General features: G+C 38.8%; 1 protein-coding gene across 2 annotated transcripts in view; it reads right to left on the minus strand.

The window, feature by feature from the left end:
• Positions 1–24,233, minus strand: part of GRM5 (glutamate metabotropic receptor 5) — a 279,688-nt gene that overhangs the window by 140,856 nt on the left and 114,599 nt on the right. For both annotated transcript variants that reach the window (XM_075080938.1, XM_075080945.1), the window contains exon 3: positions 11,859–12,108. In XM_075080938.1, the coding sequence (XP_074937039.1) occupies positions 11,859–12,108 (250 nt within the window). The remainder of the gene's footprint in view (positions 1–11,858; positions 12,109–24,233) is intronic.

The raw sequence follows: 24,233 nt of genomic DNA on the forward strand, positions 1-24,233 counted from the left end.
TCAGCCAGTCTCCACTTCCTTCATTGTTACTAATCAACACGAATAAAGGTTGAAGGATATGGCCTCTTAGTAAATATAGATTTTGTTTTATTAACTTTGCCTTCCTAATGAAAATACTGTTCATTTAATCCAGTCTGTTATTATACTGTTTCTAATTAATAGGAAAATATCAACAGAATTCAGCCTGGGCGTTATTCCTTGAAATAGTACATGGCCGTTTTATCTGTTCTTCCTGAAAGCAGTATCTTCTTGCCAAGATTTATAATGTCTTTTCAAGGCAGTAGTGAACTGAATTCCACCAGAATGAGGTTTAGAGAGTTTTGGTATTTCATCCACGTTATCAGTCGCCTTCAGCCTTAACCTCTGGAGACACTACGGCTTCACTAGAAGCTATCAATTCAGCCATAGTGAGGGGGAAATGCGCTGCTGTGTGTGCTACTTTGTCATTTTAATAGAGTGATAGAAAAATGAATTACACCACAAGTTTACAAATCAGAAGTTTTTATTACCCTGAGTAAGATTCTTCCATAATCACTCAGCAGTGTTAGTGAGATGGTTCCTTGGTATAAATCTCTGCCGCATAGGTAATGTTTTTATGTTCAGATCTTCAGGGTGTTTTAAGTACTCTTAAATCATCTCAAATGTAGAGCTGGAGAAAGCACCTCTCTGCCTTTCTGATTCCCACTTTCCTTCTCTAACCCAAAAATGGAGCATGTGTAACAATAGCCACAAACCTGGGACAACTCAATGAATCCTATTGACCCAGTACTTCCTTCCCTTTATCCGCCCCACACTTTTCTCTTTTTTATCTACACAAAAGACCTCTGGGGAATGCAGAAAGTAAGATGTGAACAGAATTGATGGCAGATTTGCTGGGAGAAGAGGCTGTTCTTGGACCACATGATCTGGAACAGACGCTCTCTATCAGGAGGTGGTAACATGGAGCTACAAACTCCTAGGCCTTCTCCTCTCATACTTTCTCTGTATCTAGATGTGTGTGTGGTTTGTGTGTGTGCAGTGAGTCACTATTCCTAGGTGTAGACTCTGGGATGATGCAGATAAATCAAAAAAAGAAAGAGAAAAAAAGAAGTCATGGAAAATAACATACCCACATACTACAGAGAAAGAGAATAGAAAGGAAACAGATCTTAACAACTAATCAGTACCTTCCAGCAAACCTCTATTAGTTGCAGTGTTCATTTTAAAGGAGCAGAAATAAGTTTGGGTTTTTTTGAACAAACATGCATTTTTTTTGGACAAACATTTAATGGAAACCATTTTAGGTTCACTTAACTTCATTAACAAAAAATTTATAGCTCCTCTAAGACAGTACTACCTTTCATCCTGTTCAGACTACCTTTAAATCTTTCTAGAAATATATACTGGATCACATTTTTAGTCTTAGTTTTAATTTTTTAAATAGTTACCTTTTGTCTTGTGGCCTACACAGAATGGTAGAATAACAATGCTAGAACTTAAATCTTCATTTCTTTTCACCTCTTGAATTCTTGTTTTTGAGAAGAAAGCGTCTCATCTTTTCTCAAGTTTAAATAGAAAATGTTTTCATTGTTCCAAGAGTATTTTTAGTTTCTTTGCTTAGACTTGGAAGAAACTCTTTCATCCTCAAAATAGACTCACCTCAGAAAATTCTCTGTGGGCACTGCCTATCACTCTCAGAAGACATATTTGAAAAGAACAATCTTAAGTGAGCACCCATAGACTTCTCCCATTTTAAGTTTTACTAAGCTGTCGGATAGAGTAGACTTTAAAGCAAAATGTAAAATCAGAAGTGTGGAACAGAGATGCACCCATAAATGGACATAATTTCCCAGCAATGCCACTGACATGATTTCATACACAACTACAAGTACTGGTCTGTTGGCAATACGGAGCTGTCTTTGAGATTTCCTCACTGTCTATTTTTCAGCTGTGTGGGTCATCTCATGGATTTGTCCTTTTGCAATGAAAATATATCCTATGTAATGTTTCAGGATTCTTTGCCACCTCTTTTTCTGTGCTTTTCCCATGTCTCATTCCCACCAGGAGAATAGAAATGTCATTAACCCAAAGCATAAAACATGTTTTCCTTTCATACTTAAAGTTCTCAAAGCAGATTGAGGGTAAGCGTAAGTCTTCAAATATATAAATAGTCTTAGAAAGCCAGGGAATTAAGTGCTTTCTTAGTTCACGTGAATAGGATAAGAAGTAATAGACTTAAAAAAACAGTTTAAAAACCTACATTAGACATTAGTAAGAGTATAAGGAGTACTTAAGCATAAGAAACAGCTGCCTGAGGAGGCTGTGGAGTTTTTATCTTTGAAAGACTGTAAGCAGATCCATCCAAAGGTGGTTCAAGCATGAATTAGGTAGAGACAATACTGCAGTGCAGAAGTGAAAGCCTTGAATGACATCCTGAGTTCCCAGCCAGGGTCATTTTCTACAGTGCTAAGGCACAACTCTACTCAAGTGTATTGACTGGCAAAGCTACCTTTCCTTGGTTGTTAATGCCAGTATTAGATAAGAAAGTTCTGATCCTTCAGGAAGTAAATAATTAATTGGGCAGACTCATGATTTGTCATGTCATGAGAAGGATATATTCATTACTACTGTCAACTAATTATTTGTTTCCTATTGAGGTCACTAAAATCATGTTGCATTATGGTAGTACTTGAATAATCAAAAGAGCTTGGAACTTCATAGTCCAAAGGACAACACAGGTACATAGTAAAATACAGCTCCTAGCCTGATTGCTCACTGCCTAAAGTAGTCATGAAAGAGACTTACAGAGAAAAACGAAGACATATAAATGTAATGACACAAGCAAAATCACTAATAAATATAGTGCCAGTACTAGTATTAAAGCTCATTATCTCCTAGGACTAAGCTCTGCATTCATTATCTGCCTCTTCTGTCCCTTTTTACTCAAGGCAGTGCACTGCAAAAGGGCTTCCCTTACAAAGACCCCTACTTTGATTTAGGAGGTTCCTGATTTAAGAATGCTCCAGGAGAACTTTATTCCATCCAGGCCTGGTGTCACTTTTTGCCACTCATTTGCTGTTGGTCACTTCCAGAAAAAAACACACTGATTTGGTCGACCTTTGATCTGACTTGGTACAGCCATGTTTATTTTCTAATGTTATGTTTTCAGACGTGTAGGACCTGAATTCTTCTCAGAGACATATGCATCAGTTATTGACATAAATAGAAGGTGTGCTCACTTGCCAATATGCACACTAGGAAATTATCTGATGTTTGTTTGAAACCATGTCACACCCGCACACCCCCCAGGGAAGTTACAGCATTCCTGTAAGGGCAAAATGAAGACATTCTTACAAACAAGCTTAGAGGTTACTCCCATTCCCCACTACCTCCATCCATATTAGTGACTGTGAAATTGGACTGCAAGGTGCAATGTTTATTAGAAACAGGTCAGAGAGATAAAAAAAAAGGGGAGATTTTAAAGAGAGAGAAGATGATTAAGAAAATCAGGTGATTGATTTGCTTTCAGTGTAGAAGTTTGCCTCACCCATCTCCCTAAAATTCTCAAGCATAGCTTGTGGCGTCCTTACTCATGTTAATCATTTGTGATTCATACCACAGGAAGAAAATGGTGTTTCTTTCAGTAATTATAAATGGCCTTGGCCAGCCACTCTACTGTATCCCTCTGGAGCAGGAAACAGCTGGGGGCTACTATTGCTCACCTTGAGGGTCTCTGAGCTCCAAGACTGCCAGGTAAATGGAGACCACAAAACTCCTTTTAAAAGCTAAGCTGTTCTTTAGCCTCTAGTCTGCTTTACCTCTAAGGACACTCTTTGGATATAGGAAGGAAGACAGCTTTTCACTTCCCTGATCTCTTTTACAGCTCTAGAAAAGCAAACCTTTGTTTTACTTTTAAGTTCTTTGTCTTTTGGGTGGCAATGAAGATTCTGACTTAGTGTTGTTAATTACAGTGCATTTAATTACTAGGTATAATACAATAGCTGCTTCCTTGGGCTACACGCTGGTGCCTGAACAAGAGAACTGAGAGATATGCTTATAAATATCTTCAGGGTGGGTGTCAGGAGGATGGGATGGGACTTTTTTCAGTGGTTCCCAGTGACAGGACAAGGGCAACGGGCACAAGTTGGAACACAGGAAGTTCCACCTGAATAGGATGAAAAACTCCTTCCCTGTGCGGGTGCCAGAGCAGGGGCACAGGCTGCCCAGGGAGGCTGTGGGGTCCCTTCCCTGGAGACATTCAAACCCCACCTGGACGCGTTCCTGTGCCCCCTGCTCTGGGTGTGCCTGCTCAAGCAGGGGGGTTGGACAAGATGATCTCCAGAGGTCCCTCCCAACCCCTGCCATTCTGTGATTCTGTGATTCTGTGAAATAAGTGGGCAGCAGACATTTGCCTCAGAGGAAATAGCATTCAGGTAAGACTGTAACAGGTTCCTACCTATCATGAACACAAGAACAGTGATCAGACTCCTTATACAGGCTGGGGTTGCATGATTATACTCTGAAAGTATTTTTTCACCTGCTTATTTTGTCCCTAGAGAAGAGATTTGTACACTTATATTACATTTAGCTTCCACATTTTTTTTCAAAGATTATCCAGTTAGAACTATTTTAGACAGAATAATTTTGGCTGATTAATTTTTCCCTGAAGCAGCAGAAATAGCCAAAAGTGAATTTAGACAATATTTCAGGTCTGCAAAATTTCATATCCTCATTTATTTTACAGGAACTTCTCTGCCAGTTGGACTTGTACAAACACAGAAGAAGGCATGTTAGCTGATACCATACAGCATACTTTGAGGAGGGAAATTATTACATCTTCTGCAGTGAGACCTTTCTTCATCCAACAGACACTTTTACAAATATCATAAAAGACCTCTTTTTAAATTATTGAAAATAATTAATTTCACCCAGATCATCTATCTTGCTTTAATTTTCCTTCAGCAATAGTTGCCCTTTTTGGTCGCTAACCAGATTTTCTTCATATATTGCTGGCTTTCCTATAAGCCAAATTATTTTTGGGATTTCCTGGAACTAATGGTTGTCCACATTTTTTTCTCCCTCCTTATACTCATCTCTACTACTCATCTTCTACTTAGCTCTTTTTGCTGCAACATCTATGACCTTCAGAATCAATAACAGATTACTCCAATCCATCTGGTTCATGGCTTGGACAGGTGAACTCTTCACTGGGTAAAAATCTGGCTAGATGGCCGAGCACAAAGAATGGTGGTGAATGGAGCTAAATCCAGTTCGTGGCCAGTCATGAGCGGGGTTCCCCAGAGCTCAGAGTTGGGGCCAGTTCTATTTGATATCTTTATCAATGATCTGGATGAGGGGATTGAGTGCACCCTCAGTAAGTTTGCGACGACACCAAGCTGGGCAGGAGTGTTGATCTGCTCAAGGGTAGGAATGCTCTGCAGAGGGACCTGGACAGGCTGGATGGATGGGCCAAGGCCAGTTGTGTGAGGTTTAACGAGGCCAAGTGCTGGGTCCTGCACTGGGGTCATAATAATCCCAGGCAACGCTACAGGCTTGGGGAGGAGTGGCTGGAGAGCTGCCTGGCGGAGAGGGACCTGAGGGTGTTGGTTGACAGACGGCTGAACATGAGCCAGGAGTGTGCCCAGGTGGGCAAGAAGGTCAACAGAATCCTGGCTTGTATCAGAAATAGTGTGGCCAGCAGGAGCAGGGCAGGGATGGTGCCCCTGTGCTCGGCACTGGTGAGGCTACATCTCGAATCCTGTGTTCAGTTTTGGGCCCCTCAGGACAAGAAGGACATTGAGGTGCTGGAGCATGTCCAGAGAAGGGCAACAAAGCTGGGGAAGGGTCTGGAGAGCAGGTCTGTTGAGGGAACTGGGGTTGTTTAGTGTGGAGAAAAGGAGACTGAGGGGAGACCTTATCGCTCTCTACAACTACCTGAAAGGAGGCTGTAGTGAGGTGGGTGTTGGTCTCTTCTCCCAAGTTACTAGTGATAGGGTGAGAGGAAATTATTTCAAGCTGCATCAAGGGATGTTTAAATTGGATATTAGTAAAAATTTCTTCACTCATAGAGTGGTCAGGCATTGGAACAGGCTGTGCAGAGAGGTGGTGGAGTCGCCATCCCTGGAGGTATTTAAAAGGCATGTAGACATGGCACTTCAGGGCATGGTTTAGGAAGCATTATAGCGTTGGGTTAATGGTTGGACTTGATGATCTTAGAAGTCTTTTCCAACCTTACTGATTCTATGATTTTATGATTCTATGATCCTCTTGGGAGCTAAGCATATATCTTTCTTTTGTTAGGATAGGTGATTTGTGAAAGCTAGAGAATACGCATGCTGTTCTGAGAACAGACACTGCTTCATGGGGCCTTCTTCCCTATTCCAGAGAATTACCTGAATTGCTTGTGATCATCACACTTCTAGGATTGGTGTCCTCACTTTATCCACCTTCAGCTGGACATGCTCTGCCAAAGATGGCATGTTCCCCTTATCCTGAGGCACAGTGGCCTTTTGCATATCACAGGACAGAGTGAATTCTGAAAATGCAGGATGTGATTCTTGGTCTTTGCAAGGACATTAAGGACATATTCATCAAGTCCTGACTGCACCTCAAGGAAGCACAAAAACTCTGTGGGATGCCCTGCAGTTCTAGGTTTCCCATCCCTGTTGCAGCTATTGTGAACAAAACAGAATTTTATAACATTTCCGTAACCCTTGACTGAGTAAGTGTCTAAGGGCCATGTGGTGGTCAAATTGGACTGTTAAATTTTGGCCATGTTTCTCCAGCTGGACAGCTGAAAATCAGAATCAGTACTAGGACCTAAGGAAACCTTTCCACCTTTGTTAATTTTTTTACTGACTGTGTTTATTTTTTTTTGTTTTATGCAAATGCAAGTCAATATAATCTTAATTAACTTCTCTTTACTCAGACAAGGTAGTTAATGCCCAAGTAAGTTTGACACACAATACGCATACAGGAACATGAAGCATATGGAAGTTCCAGTAATTCCTTACAGATCAATACTGCCTCTGGAATATCATTTGGAAGCTGGCGATGTTGACCAAGCCATTTTAATTCTATATGTCTCTAGTTTCCCTTCTCCTTTCCCTTCTTTTCTCCTAAAGTTAAGAAAAGTCATACTGTCTTGTATTTGCAGTCACAAATCCTTTGCAAAATTTCAGTCTCTTGCTTTGTAGGTTTGTACAATGGCTACTTTTATGCTATTGAATAAAACAAACCAGGGACAATTATCTCTGGAGGTAAGAGGCATGCAAGGCCTGCATCTACAAACCTTAACACTCTTCTACCCCAGTGTCCAAACTGCCTCTTGGTAACAAACCCTGACAGTGTTGTCACTACCACCATGTCCGAGTCCCGTCTCAAAAGTGTTGGTTGCTATAGGACAAAGCAATACCAGCAAGCGAAAAAAGAAAAAAATTATCCAGTAGTGTAGTACTGTTCTCTAACCTCATTTTATTTAGAACAGTTACAGTCAATATACATAATTTCAGTTGTGGATAATAGTTTCTATTCTATTATAAAAAATCATGTGAAGTGGCATTGTAACATTTAGTAATCCTGAGAGATGTTTTGGAATCCTTGCGGGTAAAAGGCATCAGATAAAATTGTCACTGGTGAACGTTATCACAGAGGTTTTGTTCAAACATCTGATACGAGTAGTCAAGAGGAGGATGATGAAGGTGTTCACACAATACAAAACAAAATTTCAGCTATTGGGGCCAACTATTATGTAAAATAAAGAACAGCTGAAAATCAAGTACAACAAAATTGGTTTTATCTATAAAATTAATACTCCATATTTCCTTCTGAAATATGTCCCAAAGTTATTCTGGTATGTGAATGTATTTATACTCTAATGAATTTTATCTGTAAGGATAACTCCTGGTATATGACCTGTGCATGACAGAAGCAATAAAGACAAAAGATGAAGCCTGGTGTCCATATATCAATTAAGTTGAATAATGGTTAGGTTAAAATAACATTTTTTTTACTCTTGAAAGTCAGCACACTCACCTTTTTATTTGAGGTTAAGTCTAATTCCACAGGGTGCCTGAAGTAAATATTTACTGAGCATTTAAAATGTTCTCCATGAATCGAAAAGCTCTGGAACGCTACAATCACTAATGACTTGCCATCTTTCATCTCTGTCACAGGCAGGCAATGCAATTTCAGGAACTGCATAGTGTGTCAAGAGTGAAGTGTATTGAAGGATATCTTTTCTCCTCCCCTTGGGTCTCTACCGGGTGATTTATTTGATACATACTTTCTTTGGCCACTCCATTTTCTGTTTTTCTGAGCATAAAACAGGTGCTATGAGAAATCCATGCCCTCAAAAAATCTCAGTATTTTTTGTAAGGCTTCAGACTGGAAATATTAGGGGTAAACCCAATACAGAAATGGAATAAATAAAGCTAAGAGGAAGTGGAAATGTTTACTTCTTGTGGCTTCCCATAAAGCTTCTGTGTGGCTTTGGGACTTTAGTTCTTTCTGTGTATTTGGAAATAAAATAATTCTCCACAGAACAAGGGGGAGGCAAAATGCATTTGTTGGGTAACAGATTAGGATCCATTAGTAGATGAAATTTTCCATGTTAGCCCATTGCATTTCAGTGACTGGAACTCTCCCTATATTTGGAGTGTCCTTTTATAACCTTCTCAGTTGAATGGGCAGCTCAGAGCAACTCTAGGATCAGAGCATGAATGAAAGTATCCTAGTCCATTTTCTTGTGTAGTGTCACAAGAGAAATTAGTTGCATGAACCTTCTTTTATTTCAGATGTAGCTCTTTCTCCTTTGAGTGGTCTCAATCATCTATTAATTTCAAAATATTGCTAAATGCCTTTTCCCCATACATAAATGATGCACAAAGTAACCCCCAACATACTCTGCTTGTAAGATCTGGGTTGTCCTGGTGTCACACCCATCCCAGGTCAGTGCCTTAGGCTGTTCTCCACAGAACCAACAAATCAGCCTAGCTTTGGACCAATAGTTAAATATTTGTAGACAACAGAGCCAAACAGCTGAAACCAAGAGAGCACACAGCACATCAGGGTTCTGGAAAAGGGAGCTTTAAATCCATACAGGAACTCAGACCACCAACGGACAATGACACTATTGTCTCACATCCCATCTACATGAAGAAGCCTTCCTGCAAGTTCCCTGCTTTTTCTTTTGCTTTTTTTCTTTCCCCTCTGCTTAGAAGCTTTGAGATCATCCCACAGCAGAAGAACATTTTTGTGAGAATGAACATTTTTGTGGAACATAAATAACTGCTCCACAACATCCCACACTCTGCATGAGTCTTGCTGCACTGCAGGGACATAAAACAGTCCACTCTCCTGACTAAGGGTGATTCAAAGCAAAACAAAAGTCCTCAGTAGGCAAAACTAGCTGTTTTATTTCTGGCTCATTGCTGGTTTTAAAACCAAATCTGACCAAATCTATTGAAAGGAGATGGGAGGCTCCTAGATCCTGAACACCTCCCAGGTGCAGAGCCGTATGTAGAGACATACATCACTCTAGCTGTCCTCAGCTGTCAGATGCAGCCATAGAAATGCCATAGAAATGCCCTACTCAGGTGAAGGTAAGTGCAATTATTTTACATCTATCCCCAGCAGCTACTGGGCGGGGGCAGGTCAACCAATGTCTGAGAAGCCACTTCTCAGCCATTACTTTGTAATCTCTGTTAATAAGTAGAAAAGAGAGAATAAAAATTCCCTACAATTCTCTTTTTCTTTCTTTGTAAACACTTCCAATTCATGCTATAGTTTTCACAGAAAAATTCTATAGTACTGCCACAGGCATGGACACACATAAATTGGTCCAGTAGAATTGAGGATTTTATTTTAACTTCAAACAGCTTGCAGTTTAGACTTCTGAGAGAAGTTATCACTTTCAATTTGCTGAATGAAAGTCATATACTGAATAACAACTTTCTTATAATTAGGCATAGCAGCTCCCACTGTAGCTAGAAACAGGTATTTTTTACTGAAAAAAAAACAAAGCCATTTCTCTCTAGACCTTACTTTTCCGAAAAGCTAAGCTGTATTGCTCCATTCTTATTCACAGTCACCAGTTCCTGAAGCCCTTATTCATAAAACCATCTCGGAGGGCTAAATTGAGCACTGTTGTACATAAACAAATCCCATACAAATTTAAGTATGGCTTGGAGTCTGGAGAAGTTAAGGGCCAACATATTTTTTGAAAATGATGGTTATGTGCTTCTAAATTTGGTTGCTGCTGCAGAGAATTGGCAATTTCCTGTTACAGGATAAAAGAAGACAGCAAAGATCATGTGGCACCAGATTCAGCTAGAGATAGTGGAGGTGGCATTTGCTTCACTTTACTCTAAAAAACTGGCAAGTTGTTTTTTCCACCAAAGCTAGTCATCAAGACAGTCTTTGTTCAAGCTCTTTTCTAGAAAGTGATTTCTCCGAGGTACTTGAAATGTCCACATTATAAACAAGGGACCTAAGAAGGTCCTATTTTTCTCCATTAACTATAAAGGGGACTGTGATGACAAGTCCATATGGAAGTATCTAAATTGTAGACATCTAGATATGTCTAGGTGAATCTCACCCTGAGGGCTGTGGTCTCTTGGGGTGTCAGTCCAGAAAGGGACCGAGGTAGTCCATGGAAAAGCCTACAGATAAAATGTATTTGAAAGGAAGGGTGGTCACAGCTGCCATTGGAGAGAGAAAAAATACTTAAGAAATTCACATCTGAAATTGCCAAAATATAGGCTGATGCCAAAGAGTAATGGCAGAGGCAGGAGTTCCTGTTGTTGCCCGTTTGCTTTCTCCTTTGCCCAAGGGAATGGGCAGCTGTGTGCAGCAAGGCAGACTGGGAACAGAGGAACAGTCTCAGCATCCCAGTTCCCAGGACCGCTGGGCAAAGCTGCAGTCCTTACATGTTTGCCTGAAGGTCTCACCAGGACAGATGGTCTCACTGACACTGTTTTATTTGTGTTCCTGTACAGTTCATTCTCAGGACAGGATCAAGTCATCTTTCTAATCATGCACTGGAAAGGCAGCAGGCCACATTAGCTGACTTCTGGCATGTGCCGTTTTGTGGTCAAGACACCATTTTTCTCATCTCATTTAGGGTCCATTTGTTGAATATGTGGTAAATATAAAGATCCCAGTAGGTCTCTGATCTTTACCTCTTATATTTATTAGGTTGTTATTAGTTTTATTACTTTATTAGTAAATAAGATATTATCTGATTTATCTTAAAAGATCAATATATTTTACTTCCCTGTCTGCTAGTCCAGGCTCTTTTCCAGCTTGGCGAACACATCTGAGTGAGTTTTTCTTTCTCCCCTTGGCGGTTAAAGAAGAAACCACTGATATCATTGAGCTCCATGTAAGAGAAAGAATTACCTATATATTGCTTTTAGGGCAGCATCCACATGACAGCACATTGGCTCAGAAAGAAAAGGTGATGGTTAACACACTTTGTTTTGGGAAGATCTATTTCATGTCCACCCAGAAGCTGCATCAGCAATTCTTAACACAGTGTTATTCAAATGGCTTCAGGCCATATACGTACACGATGCATTTGAAACTGCGGTGAGCAAAATGGATGATACAGATCAAATGGTTTTGTGTCAGCCTTCCCTTACACAATGCTATTAAGATTGGTCAAGCAGACTTGTGTTCGCTGGCATGTCATGAGAATGATGTATGTGCTTGTAGAGTATGTGCCACTATGACATGGCTGACATTACTTTCTATCTTTTAGATATGCGCCTGTATAGGAAAGACTACAAGTATGTGTTTTACATACGTTTGTCTGGACTGTCTTATTTTTCTACCCTTCTCAGTAAAGAGGCTGGCTATAATCATGTGGTATTACTCACCTGCCCAGCAGCAAAAATTCTCCAGCAAGTCCCAGGCGCCTCATAGCCATTAAGAGCCCTCTCACAGTCATGCCTTCACAGAAGCAGGCAACCACTCTGGCCTTGGGCAGGTGGCTCCGAAGCTTTCGCAGCAGCTTGTCAAAACTCTGTTCACCAGCGTTGCTATAGATCTTGTAGGAATGTGCAATGCAGATCCCTTCCTTGGCCGCCATATCTTTGAAAGCTTCCATTCCACTTTCACCATAGTTTCCTAAATACAAACAGAAACACATATGCGTATATTAAAATTTGCAGAAGTTTTCTTGCTTTGGAAACAGCAAATATTTTAAAGAGTATGTACCATATCTGCATAGAGATCAGTGTACCAATCTTAACAAAATAACATTAACATTTTAATTTATTAATCCATTTTTCAAGTCAAGATCGACATATTTTCCCAGAAACCTCACTTCTGATTAGGAGCCTGCACCTCTGTTGAAATCAAAGGTTGTTAGGTGCCTCAATACCTTTGAGGATCTGGTCCCAAATGTTTACAACAATGTATGTATAAATTTCACAGTCTCTTCTGATTCTCTTAAGTTGACTAAATGTGGTGAAGTGCTCTGAGGTTTACTTCAGAAAATCTAAAAATGTATGTTCAGAATAAATATTTTAAATATAACCAAAACAAAATAATGACTGATAACAACAGGCCCGTGGTCATAATGCAATCTGAAAAGCAACAATTTTTTATTCACACTGAAAGGTAAAACTTATCCTATGAAGAAAAAACTTCTGATGACTTGGGAGAATGGGTGGCAAAATTGAGGATTAGCGTTGCAGAGATCACAGGCTCACAGATGGAGTAATTGTACTTCTGTGCTTGTTTTTTGTTTTGAATTAAATATTTACCAACCCAACTGGAAAAACTTCATATTTTCTTTCAATCTATTTTTCCCCTGTGGGATAAACTGACAATAAATATTAATAGATACATTTATTGTTATTTATTCTGTCTCACCATGGAAAATTCTTCATTGCCTGGCCTACGTAAAAGTTATAGTGCTTAAACAGTGGGTGTACTGATGCCACTGACAAATCATCCTGACCAGGACTGTCTCTCTGGTTCCCTGTGCTCCTCCATCTGGCTGTCTAAATCTGTTTCATGTCTCATTTGAATAAGAAAGACTTAGAGGCAGGAAATCTTCCTCCAAAGTATTGCCTTAACCCCTCAATAACATTCCACAGAAACACAGTCAGTAAATTAATAAGACTGAGAGTATTAAAGTAATGGTGTTGCCAGGAATTGCTCATCCTTCACTTATTTCTGTTAGTTTGCAAACAGAAGAATTAGTAAGGAAAAGGCTTTCTTTTACCAGCATAGTTACAGGTATATAAGAGCACTGACAGTGAAAATGCATGTGAAGCACTGAGAACCAGACAACTGGATTTGGGCTGTCATCTGGTTTTGTGACCCTGGACATTGGAGCCACCAAGCCTTCAGCTTGCCCACCTAGAGGATCACCCCTGTCACTCCGGTGCTAGACTTTAGATGCTGTATTAAGCTCAGCACCATCTATGAATGTGAAAAAGATTGTCTCCAGGCTGAAGATCTTACCATCTGAATAGCCAAAAAAGACAAAGAGCAGAAGAGGGGAAATACCATTACCTTCATTTCACATCGGGAATGAACCTCTGAGACCTTGAAATTTCCAAATTGTACCCAACCAGAACAGCAGCCTGAATGCAGATCCCCTTAGTTAATATGAATTTCACTTCCCTCCCTGCTGTGATCAGGTCTGATGGAAAAGCCATTACTATGCAAATTGTTGCCTGGATGAAATGTCATAGGATTTTTAAATGCTGTTGTTGCAGTACTTCCTGGGAGTTGTAAATCAGATGCCCAGCGCTTCCCCATGTGTCATGCTCTTAGGGCAAACTGTTTCCTGTAATACATGAGCTTCAAGTGATTCCCATGAGATGCAGAAACAGTTCAGCTAGAAGTCAAAAATGTGGTGCCTCATGAAAAATATATTATAGCCCCAGAAGTCAGTCTGAGAGAAAAATGGGGGTCAGTCACATATAACTCCCACCGGGTCCTGGGGCCATCTAAAATAAAATTAAACTGTTTGACAGGAAATACACTACTTTGTTTAAAATTATTCTCCTTTAGGTCAATGTGGATCAAGATTAAATGTTCTGTTTCATTTTTCCTAACAGAAAATAAAAAGGGAAAAAAATCGTATCAAACTTTATCATAGAAGATGGAAGTTGGAGGAAAAGGAGTTCCATAGTATATCTCATAGAGATTGACATTCTGAAGACTTCATTTTCAGTCAAAAAACTGTCAATGGAAAATTCACAGCCAGGTCTAATTGACTTACAGAACTGGATCTCTCAATGTTCCAGATAGTGCGGTCTTTGTTTGAAAGTGTTATAAACGTACAAACTGTTACCCTGGGGCTTGCTATAAAGCCGAGAATAGGTTTAATTACAGTACTGAAAAATAGTAGGTCTTGCAATGAACATGAAGTGCATTAACTCCTTTCCAGTCAAATAAGGATTGCTCTGGCACAAATGCCATGGTCTCATCATGTATCAAGACAGTGAGATTTTGTGAAACCATACAGAAAACAATGCGTCATCCAGAATGAGAGGAAGTATATTAAACTACCAAGGCTGCTTAGCAAAGTGTTATGTTCTTAACACTTGGAGGAAAAAACATCCTGGCAGTCCAATTCTGAGAGTGACTGAGTTCTCCAACTGGGAAAACTGTAGCTGTATGTCATGAGCTCAAGGGAGATTTGATGGAAACAGAAAACAGCTTTGCTTCAAGATGCTCATACAAATACACCAGTGGATCTCTTGTCATGATCATTGCTGATTAAACTCTATTTAATTAATTATTCATAGTGAATTCCCCTGTTGTGCAAGAGGTTTGATGAGGTATGTATATTTAATTTGAACTATACTGTGGGGATAATGAACACTCCTTGATGGAAAAATAAATTATTTTCTGCTGAACTCCTTTGTACCACATATGGGGAAGAATTTCTTCAGTTATCTTTCTTTCTGTGGAAAACCTGTATGTGCATGAAGGTATACATGTAGCAGTGAGGGAATGGGAGTGGAAACTGGATAAGCTACATTACATCGTTTCCCTGAGGATGGGATGTGAAGTTCACAGTGGAAGAGCATCTCCATGCTTTCTGTATGGAACTGGGCTCCTCATGGACATTTTGTTCTTGAACTGTGGCATTTCCATACTATTGAAACTGCCACAGCAAGAGCAAGTTCCTACTGACTGGGCAGTTCCCACTCTTCAGCCAGGTCTATGACACAAAGGGAAGGATACAGGGACTTTTGGGCCTGCACACTTCGATTGACAAGGTGAGGACTTATGGAGGCTGACTCTGAGAAGGAGTTTGTAGTTTCACTTCTAAGTGAAAATTAATTCAGAAGCCCTGTGTTGGAACTAAAGCAACATCTTCTGTGAGTCCCCTGTGATGGAAGCTGCCTATGTCCTGGCAATCTATCCATGCAGCTATTTTGTTTCCACTTCTAAATTTAAAGAAAGATCCTAAGGAAAAGTTAAACAGAAGGGAGGGGTTGATTTACTTCTGCTTGGCTAGTCCCAGTTCAGCAGAAAAGGCTCAGCAAACAACCCAAGCTGGAAGCATGGTCACTTCAGATCCTCCTCCCTCACCAAACTCCATCAACATTTCCATATTTGGAAATCAGCACCTCTATATTGTGACTGGTTCTGCTGGAGGAGGTATCAAAATTTTTTACTAGATGCTCAACTCCTCTTGAAAGTTGGTCTGTCGGTGGCATAATCAGAGCTGCTAACTGTTGATAGCTTTTGTAAATACGTCCTATACTCATGGCAACAACTGGCAGCTGGGTCGTTTTAAAATGCCAGCTTGAATTGTGCATGTTGCCTACCTGAACGTTTGGCCCTAAGCCCAGTCCAAAAGCTACTCCCATATGTCTCTGCATATTTAAAAAAACCCTATTACATCATCATGCAAAAGACTTATCCCTGCTTTGGAGTTGGAATTTTGTTCAAAACTCAAGCATATGCGTCCCCACCTACAGTCTAACTATAACAATCTGTTAGTTCCACTTCCAATGAATTGGTACTATAAACTATTCGGAAGCTTAAAAAGAACAGATTGTGCTTTTTTTCCAGATGAAGCTTAATATAGTACAGTACATAATAATACTTCAATCTGATAGAAAAGGGTCAGACAAACTGCAAGCTGCTCTTGCTGCTCCTCCTGTCCAGCAATTGAGCCAATTAAACTATCTAAACATAAACCACTAAGATCTTATCTGCTCTACAGAGCAAAGCAACAAGGTTTTTAATCTTAAAATAATAAATAAAATACACTGAGTCTCTATCACACTAAAGGTTATCAGTACAAGATAAAAACTGTCTACAGCCAAATGGAATAATGAACTATGTTTTCTCCTGCCCAAGGATTTTTGGGGTTTCGCACATTTCTTTTTGAATACAAGAACTTTTTTATCATTAGCTGCACACGCAAATTGTTATTTGGTAATTGTTTGGTTTATAAAAGAATTTCAGTGAACATAGATGAGAATCAACCTTCAGGAGAGATTTAGGATGTAAAATTGCTTCAGGCAGAATACAGAGGAAATTCACAAAATAAGAGAAGAGGAGGTTCAGGTGAAATTGAAAAAATGCATTATGTCATTCATCTAGGTGGTAATAATCCTACCTATTACAAAGTATATTTATGTAAACAGAAGTGCTACCATCATTTTTATAGACAAGGAAGAGCAAAACATGGAATAATATTCTATGCTGTATCCGAGCCACAGAAAAGAAGCCAAGTCAGGTTAAAATTCTGAGTAGATGTTTTGCAAGCAATACAGGGAACACAGAGTTTCATTTTTTACTAGCTTTCATTAGCATTTATAGGATGAACTTTGCCAGAAATACCTAAAAAATACCCTAAGTAGGTATAATTTTGAAAATGGCTGTAGGAGTAGCGGAAGATATTTATGAAAGGCAACGTGTTGGTTGATTACCAGGATGATCTTCCTGAAAGTCAAGGCTACAGGGAAGTACAATAGTTTCCCAAATGGAAATGTTAGAATTTTCTTTGAATATTACAATTCAAATTAATCAGGACAAAACACCAACAGTACCTAATACTACTGGTACCTACTAGATATTGTCCACATTTAACTGCCGTAACTATATAAGCCTTTCAAAGTTTCATCACTACTAAAAATAGTGACATAATACCAGATTTCCGAGCAGCTAGAGCAACCACATGTCACTGATGTAACCTCATGAAAATCACAGCCTTCCTGGTACAGTTACATCTGCAAATAGAGCGGGACAATAGAGCAGTATTTCATTTTAAAGGGTATAAACCAAATGAAATCAAATCACATGTGCCTGAAATTCTGCAGTTGCCTATGTGTGCTAAAAGGGAAAAAAAAAACCCCCAAACCTGTTTTCATTTGATAAAAGTATTTTCTTTAAATGATATTTAAGTGGGTTTTCAGTTTCTATATTAAGCATGTATGTATACAACAACAAAAGAATAAAATAAAAAGGTCATTTTGAAAGCAGCACATTAAAAAAATACCTTACATGAGAATAGTTCCTCAATATATATTCTGCTTAAACATCTCCAACCCGATCTTCTCCTTAGTAATCACTCAGAGACTGGGCTTTTCCAGTTCAATTATCTTCAGTGCTAGATAGCAACTTCAAGGCCTTTGAGCTCTTTCCTCATAAGATATTCAATCTGAAAGTCTGAATTTCATGGAACTATATATATATTCTAGTATTCTTGTATATATGTATATACACGCACACACACATTTGTAAGGATACTATTTTATAAACTAATCTCTAACATTTGGAATACAAGTACTCAAATGATGTTCTGGTGAAAGGACACCAACCTAGACTAAGTCCCACTAGGCTTTCCTCAGCATGACACCACATTATATCTCCCAGCAGCATGCCTCACTTTGAGCTGCACACTGAAACAGCCATCATGAAGTTCTTCATACGGGCACTGCAGAGCTGTGGCACGGCACAGCACGCAGCCAGGATGGAAGACCTCTGGACTAAAATATGGCCTGTTATACGCAATTAGTTTTCACACAAGAGTTGTTTTCTTGTTTTCCTGTGATGTTATGCTCTTTGGCAGGAGTTGTTCAAGAAGGTTTATCTGTTGCTCCTCACACAGAACCAAGTGATCATGTTGAGGAAAGGTTTCTACAAAGAAACAACTACTCAAGCAAAGCAGCCAGACAATGTTGGCCGAGCTTGGAAAGGTACCAGAGAACTAGAAAACAGCAAAGGAGCAGCACAGGGCAAAACTTCACTCAGTGATTAATTTAAGAAAACTACCTATGCATTCTGAATCAGGAAACAAGTTTATTTTTATTTCAAAAATAATTAACTGAAATATTTTTACATTCAAAAATAAATTCAGCACGTTTAATTAAGAAATTAATTAAGCTCTTTTCTGTGAGGTTTTTAAGTTTCATCTACTAAGTATTTTCTGGCCAGAAGTTTTCATTCGAAGGTTTTTAGACCAGGTCCATTCATTAGATCTTTTTTAAAATAAATAATATTTAAATTATTTAGTGAGGTAATATACAATATGCACAAACCATAACTGCACTTAATTAAATTAAATATATCTGTTCATCATCTCCTCATCTGAGAGAGCTCAGAAGTATCACTTTGATAGCAAAGTTTCTCTTCTCTTTCTCATCTTCTCTTGGCTATTTTGAAATAACAAATTCATTCCTCTTAAGAAAATAATGACCTAGTTTCACATTTTAGTGCACCTCAATTCTGTTTATTTATAAATTATCACTTCATAACTTAAAAAAAGAGACTCATTTAAACACTGCTGTTATGTGAGAACAGGGAACAGTCTGGAAACAGCCTTTTCTGTACAATCCCTTTGATCCATCCTGCTAACTGGCACGTCTGCAGCTCTGCGGCCTTGTCCACTGAGCAATGTTTGAAGTCCTCTGTGATGCTAATGTCTGCTAAAGGATTTTTAGCTTGACAGCTTTTACAGAAACATGCTGCCATCTCTGCCTGCTCTCCTTGTTTTCAGACTGGAGAGATTAAAATTTTTCTATACTTTCTGTTTGTGAAATAGCTCTTTCTATCTACCTGACTCTAAGACATTTCAAAATGAAACCATTAATGAAAGCACAATTCCTAGCGGACTCCAGGGATACTCTAACTTTTCTTTGATTTTTATTTAGAGTTATAGTTTTCAGTTTTTTGTTTGGTTTTCAGATAGAAATGAGGGGACGTGAGACTGACATTATTGGACCAGAGGCTGTTCCTTTCAGGAGACAAACGCTGTGTTAGAAAGGAGAGGGCTTTGCAGTGGGAACACTTTGGTCTATGATCCTGTATTCTTCATTGGGGGCGTAGTGAATTCTCAAGGAATGCAGCTTGCCTGCGGTTTCTTCACTAATATTTGGACCCAGTGTCAGTTCTGGCTTAGGCTATTAATTATTACATTTCTCAAAAGAGTTGGCCCATTCTACAAATGAACAACAATATACGCTTCTGTATATTTAAAACCTGGAACATACCTTCATGTAATATTAATTCTTAACTCTCCTATGGTTCATGACTGGTCTTTTCTGAAATACACTTGATGTCCTATTCAGCTGTTGCAGTAGATGAGCACCACCAGAAGTCACCCAGCAGAAAGAAGCATAATTCAGGGATTAGGTAGGCTCTGAAGGCCTTCAATTAACCTTATGGGTTTTCTGGTAAGTGCCTCTCTTTCTGCCCTACCTCCTCAGCTGTGAAATGGAGGTAAAAATGTTTTTCTGACTGTGGTGTTGCAAGAATAAATGTATTATAGATTCAGAGAAGCTCAGGTAACTACAGTAATGAGCCCCACATTTATGTTAAACAGACTGAACAACACCTGGTAGCTTTGACTCACAAAAATTCACATTTGCTAAGTTGTAACAATAACCACATCATGTTTATTATAGCAGTAACCACTCTGTATGTCTAACATCTGTTTTAATAATAACATCTAATATTTCCCACAGTGATTGTAGATGATGACAAGGCTACTCCAAAGAGAGCACCTTAACTTCACTTTAACTAACATGTACATTCATATTCAGCACGTTCATTTGGGACAAGAGTGGGTTTTGTGACTCTCCCAGTCTGAACTCTGAAAGCAGCAAGGTCTGTCAGGAATGCATTAATATTTAGAGTGACAACTGGAAGGCAGAACTGCAACTGCATTTCCCAGGAGTACTTGTCAAAAGATTTTGAAGGGGATTATATGAAGTTTCTTGGGGCATATTAATCATTCTTAGAGGATACTGTGTAGGATGAGAAGGCCTGTACTGTGTGACTAATTACTTTCTTGGATATAGTCTCATTCTAGGAATACGCTGGTTAATTGTTTCCTCTTGGCAGATAACACTAGATTGCATCTAAGAAGAATATTTGAAAAATGCATTTGAATATGTTAGGGGTACAGGTGGTTTTCAAATTGTAACTTCAGAGGGTACTAACAAGCTAGACACTATCATCCTCAGCTTTTGGATGCAGAAACTAAAGAAGGAAAAAAATAGTAATAGGCAAGGGTTGAAGGCAAGAATATGATCTCCTGAATTTCAGACTAAGCTGCCCTAGGGCAAAAGAATAGTTAGTTATTAAATAATTACATAATATTTTTTGTTTTAGAAGCTTTTTACAATGGTGGAGATTTTCTGGCTGCCTTGAACAATCTGTCCCAAGCCAAACAGGTCTTTTCATAAGTTTCCCTTCCCTAGTTCTTAATCTCTTCTTCTATGTTCTCTTTCAAGCCTATTATATCTTGTCCTATCAGATATGAGAACAGCTTCTCAAATTTATGCTTTCAGAAGTCGAAGTCCTTTACAGCTTTGAAGACAACCACCAAGCCTCCAATTAATTTTCTTTTCTTTAAGACTAAACAAGTCCAGTTTTAATCTGATGACCCTGTTTTCTACACTTCTTTTCATATTCCTGGTTTTCTTGTAGTCGATCTCCAATTAGTTCATTTTGTCCATCCAGGATAATGTGCAGTGGAGATATGGTACTTTTCCATATTGTACCTTGCCTGAGCAGGGTAGAACTGAAAGACTATTTCATATCTCTAAAATGTATTACCTCTTTGTATACTTTCAGTATGATATTTAGCTTTTTTAACAACAGAATGACAGTATTGACTCAAGTTTATCTTATGATCCATTTTAATATTCTGCAGAACTGCTTCTCAGTCTATCATTCCTCATCCAGTATTTAAGCGACAGATTATTCTGTTATAGCAGCAGCTTTGTCCAGCGTGGCACTGTTTCCAGATTTAATAACCATACTCTGTTTATCGTCATTCAAATCAGTGTTGGAAATATCAGTTGAACATGGATTCAAGGCAGATCTCTAAGTAGACCACTGAGCTTCTCTCTCCTGTTAGAAAGCTAACAAGTGAAAAATACAGTCTGAATAAAGTTTTAAAGTCAGTTGTGCACCTAACAGAGGGAAGTCTAGATTAATATATTCTTATAAGATTGTTCATGTGTGATAATTAAAAAATTAATGATTTTAAGATACACTCATTCCTCACACTGGGTACTAGGTTGGCTTGATATGATTTATTTTTGACGAATACACACTGTCCTTTCTGTATGACACCAGAAGGAAATTGCCATTTCTTGTGAACAATTGTTTTTTTGTTGCAGAAGTGAAATTAGGTTGGCTGAGCTCTCTCCTCACTTTCTTTTTCAAGATAGGTAGTGTTACCCCATTTCAGTTTGTTAGAACCTTATACGTATGACAAATTTCTCCAGGAGAAATATTAAAGTCTTCAACACTGTTTCAATCAATTCAGCAAGGTAGATAAACCAAATATTTGGAGCATTTATCATTATCTAATCTCTAGAAATTTCTATAATTTCTGAATTCTTCTTCACTTATTTTAGCATTTACTTATTTTAGTATGACAGTCAGAATTTAGGTACTTGAACAAAATGTAATCCTAAAATCCTTAAGCAACTGCTGCCTAGATTTGAAAATGTCACTATTTATCAAGTCTTCTTCACATTCAAGTCTCCAAGTATGTGTAAGATATCTCTACATCTAATGAGTCACACATCCTGAATTATTTTTTCACCAGAAAGATCATTTTAATAAGATGGATAGATTGTGGTCTCACTTCTTTTGTATTCTGTCTTTTCCACCTTCTTTCCAAGAAAAATAGGTTATACACTGATGAATATGGCACTGTTTCGGACACTGAATGAGATTGGGCACACTCAGGCTAAGGCGGGAATGAGACCTAAGTTTTCAGTATACCCTGGGAGCATACTGTAGTTACTAGCCTATGATATAAAAAAGCTGGCCTCCTCTTCTACCCATGTCTTAAGAGGAAACAGAAGTCTATTTTCAGGATAAGATTCAGACTAGAAACCAAATGAACAGTAGTACTTAACGATGTCGTGATCTGTATCTGCCGTGTTCTCTTGTGCGACTTAACACAAAGATTTTCTGAACCACATGTTGAAGTATATTGCCCTATTCAGATATTACATAGAGAGCTTGGGTACCGAACACCAAGCTAGGTATCACATAAGAAGGATCAGGAACGTAAAAGTACAGGTTTTGCGATACATGCTTCTGAGATAGATACACTCCTTACTGCATCTAGCCTGAAGTCTTTCTGGGAGACAACAGCTGTAGCTGAATATAGTTTGATCTTTTGACTATTTAGGACTTTCTTTAAGTTTCTGGTCCTCTGCCTATAACAAGATCGGTCCCTAGCCTCCATTTTTATCTTTTTCGATCTATTTTTTTGGGGGGAAGGGCTGTTGGGCTGTTTATGTAATCCATGATGTAATGAATGGAAAATAAACTAGAAAAATTATAGTAAATGTAGAATAGTCGTTTAGGGGAAATTTTGAACTCAAATTCCTGACATCTTTTTTATAGTTTTATTAAATATTTTCCTCTAAAGTATCTAATTGACGGATCCAATACCAGAGTAACAAAACATTTCTATAGCACACTCATCTGCTGAAAAGAAAACAGTACTGAAAGAAACCCCAGAGAGTTCTGCCTTCAGGCAATGGAATAAGTGGGCAAATTAATCTATCTGGGCATGGACTGAAGTTGCCAGGCTGTTTCACACAGGCCATCAAATGACTATTAAGAGAGTCCTCCTCCACCCCATTACTACTTATTACACCATTATATTAGTAAGAGAACAGCAGTGTTAGACTTGATGTCTCTTTGCTCCCTTTTGGAATAATATTTACTTTCAACATGTTTGGAGCCATGCCATATTTTCATGAGCAAATGTATTTTCTTCAAGAAGGCTCTCCGTAGCCTGAATGCCAATGTCTGGGGGAGGGATGGAGCAATGGGGAGCTGATCCTATAGGATGGTTGACATTACATTGCAAGTTTCAGCTTTTGCAGGATCAGCATTGGCACTTGGCATGGCAGATTAATGAGTGTTCAGAGCATTCAGGAAGATCAGTCTGTGCTCGTTTAGCTGGATCTCCCTGTCAAGTGCCCTTTAATCAGCAGACAGTAAAGGAAATGTGCGTTGGGCACTGCTGTTGCTTTACATACTGCCATTGTTTTCTTAGGTGTTGGAAGGAAAGCTATCAGCAATATGCTTACAGACAGCAATGCTGCAGATAAATTTTGCCTAAGGGGGCATCTAAAAATATACACAGTTCTTCTAGAGTGGTGGGCTCTTCCGGAAAGACATGGAGTAGAACACTTTTGGCCAAAGAGCAGATAACAAAATGTTCAGAGGATCTGAAACTCTTTTTGACTGTGATATGTTCAAGTGCAAAGATGATGGCCTCATGCTATGTGCTAAACACTGTCATCTATCACATGTAGCTTCTTCCGTAATGATCTGAAGAGGGACCAAACAACCTTGATGAAACTTGCAAATTACCTTGAACAGGACAATGTTGAGGATGCCAGCTAGGATACAGAAACATTGCAAAGGTTTCTAAAGATATTGTTGACTTGGCTAGAAATTTGGGAAAAGAAAGAGACTCACCTTGTCATACTTAAACTAAAAATTCTGGACTGGGTGGAAGGATAATAACAAAGGTAATAGAGAAAGCAGAAAGAAAAAAAGGCATAATTTTGCAATTAGATTTGATTAAGTAAACATGCAAGTGACATGTCTATTTTCTTTATTGTTTTTTTAATTGTTAGCTTAGACTTAGAGGAAAAAATGTGATTTCTGTCACATCAAGTCTTTGAAAGAAAGATCATTTTTTCTGAATGTTTTTCCTCTGGGAAAAAAAGCTAATTATTGGACCTTTATTCCCCTAACTGCAGGTAATGTTGTCTCAT

Source organism: Phalacrocorax aristotelis, chromosome 1, assembly GCF_949628215.1.
Source record: "Phalacrocorax aristotelis chromosome 1, bGulAri2.1, whole genome shotgun sequence".
NCBI lineage: Eukaryota > Metazoa > Chordata > Aves > Suliformes > Phalacrocoracidae > Phalacrocorax > Phalacrocorax aristotelis.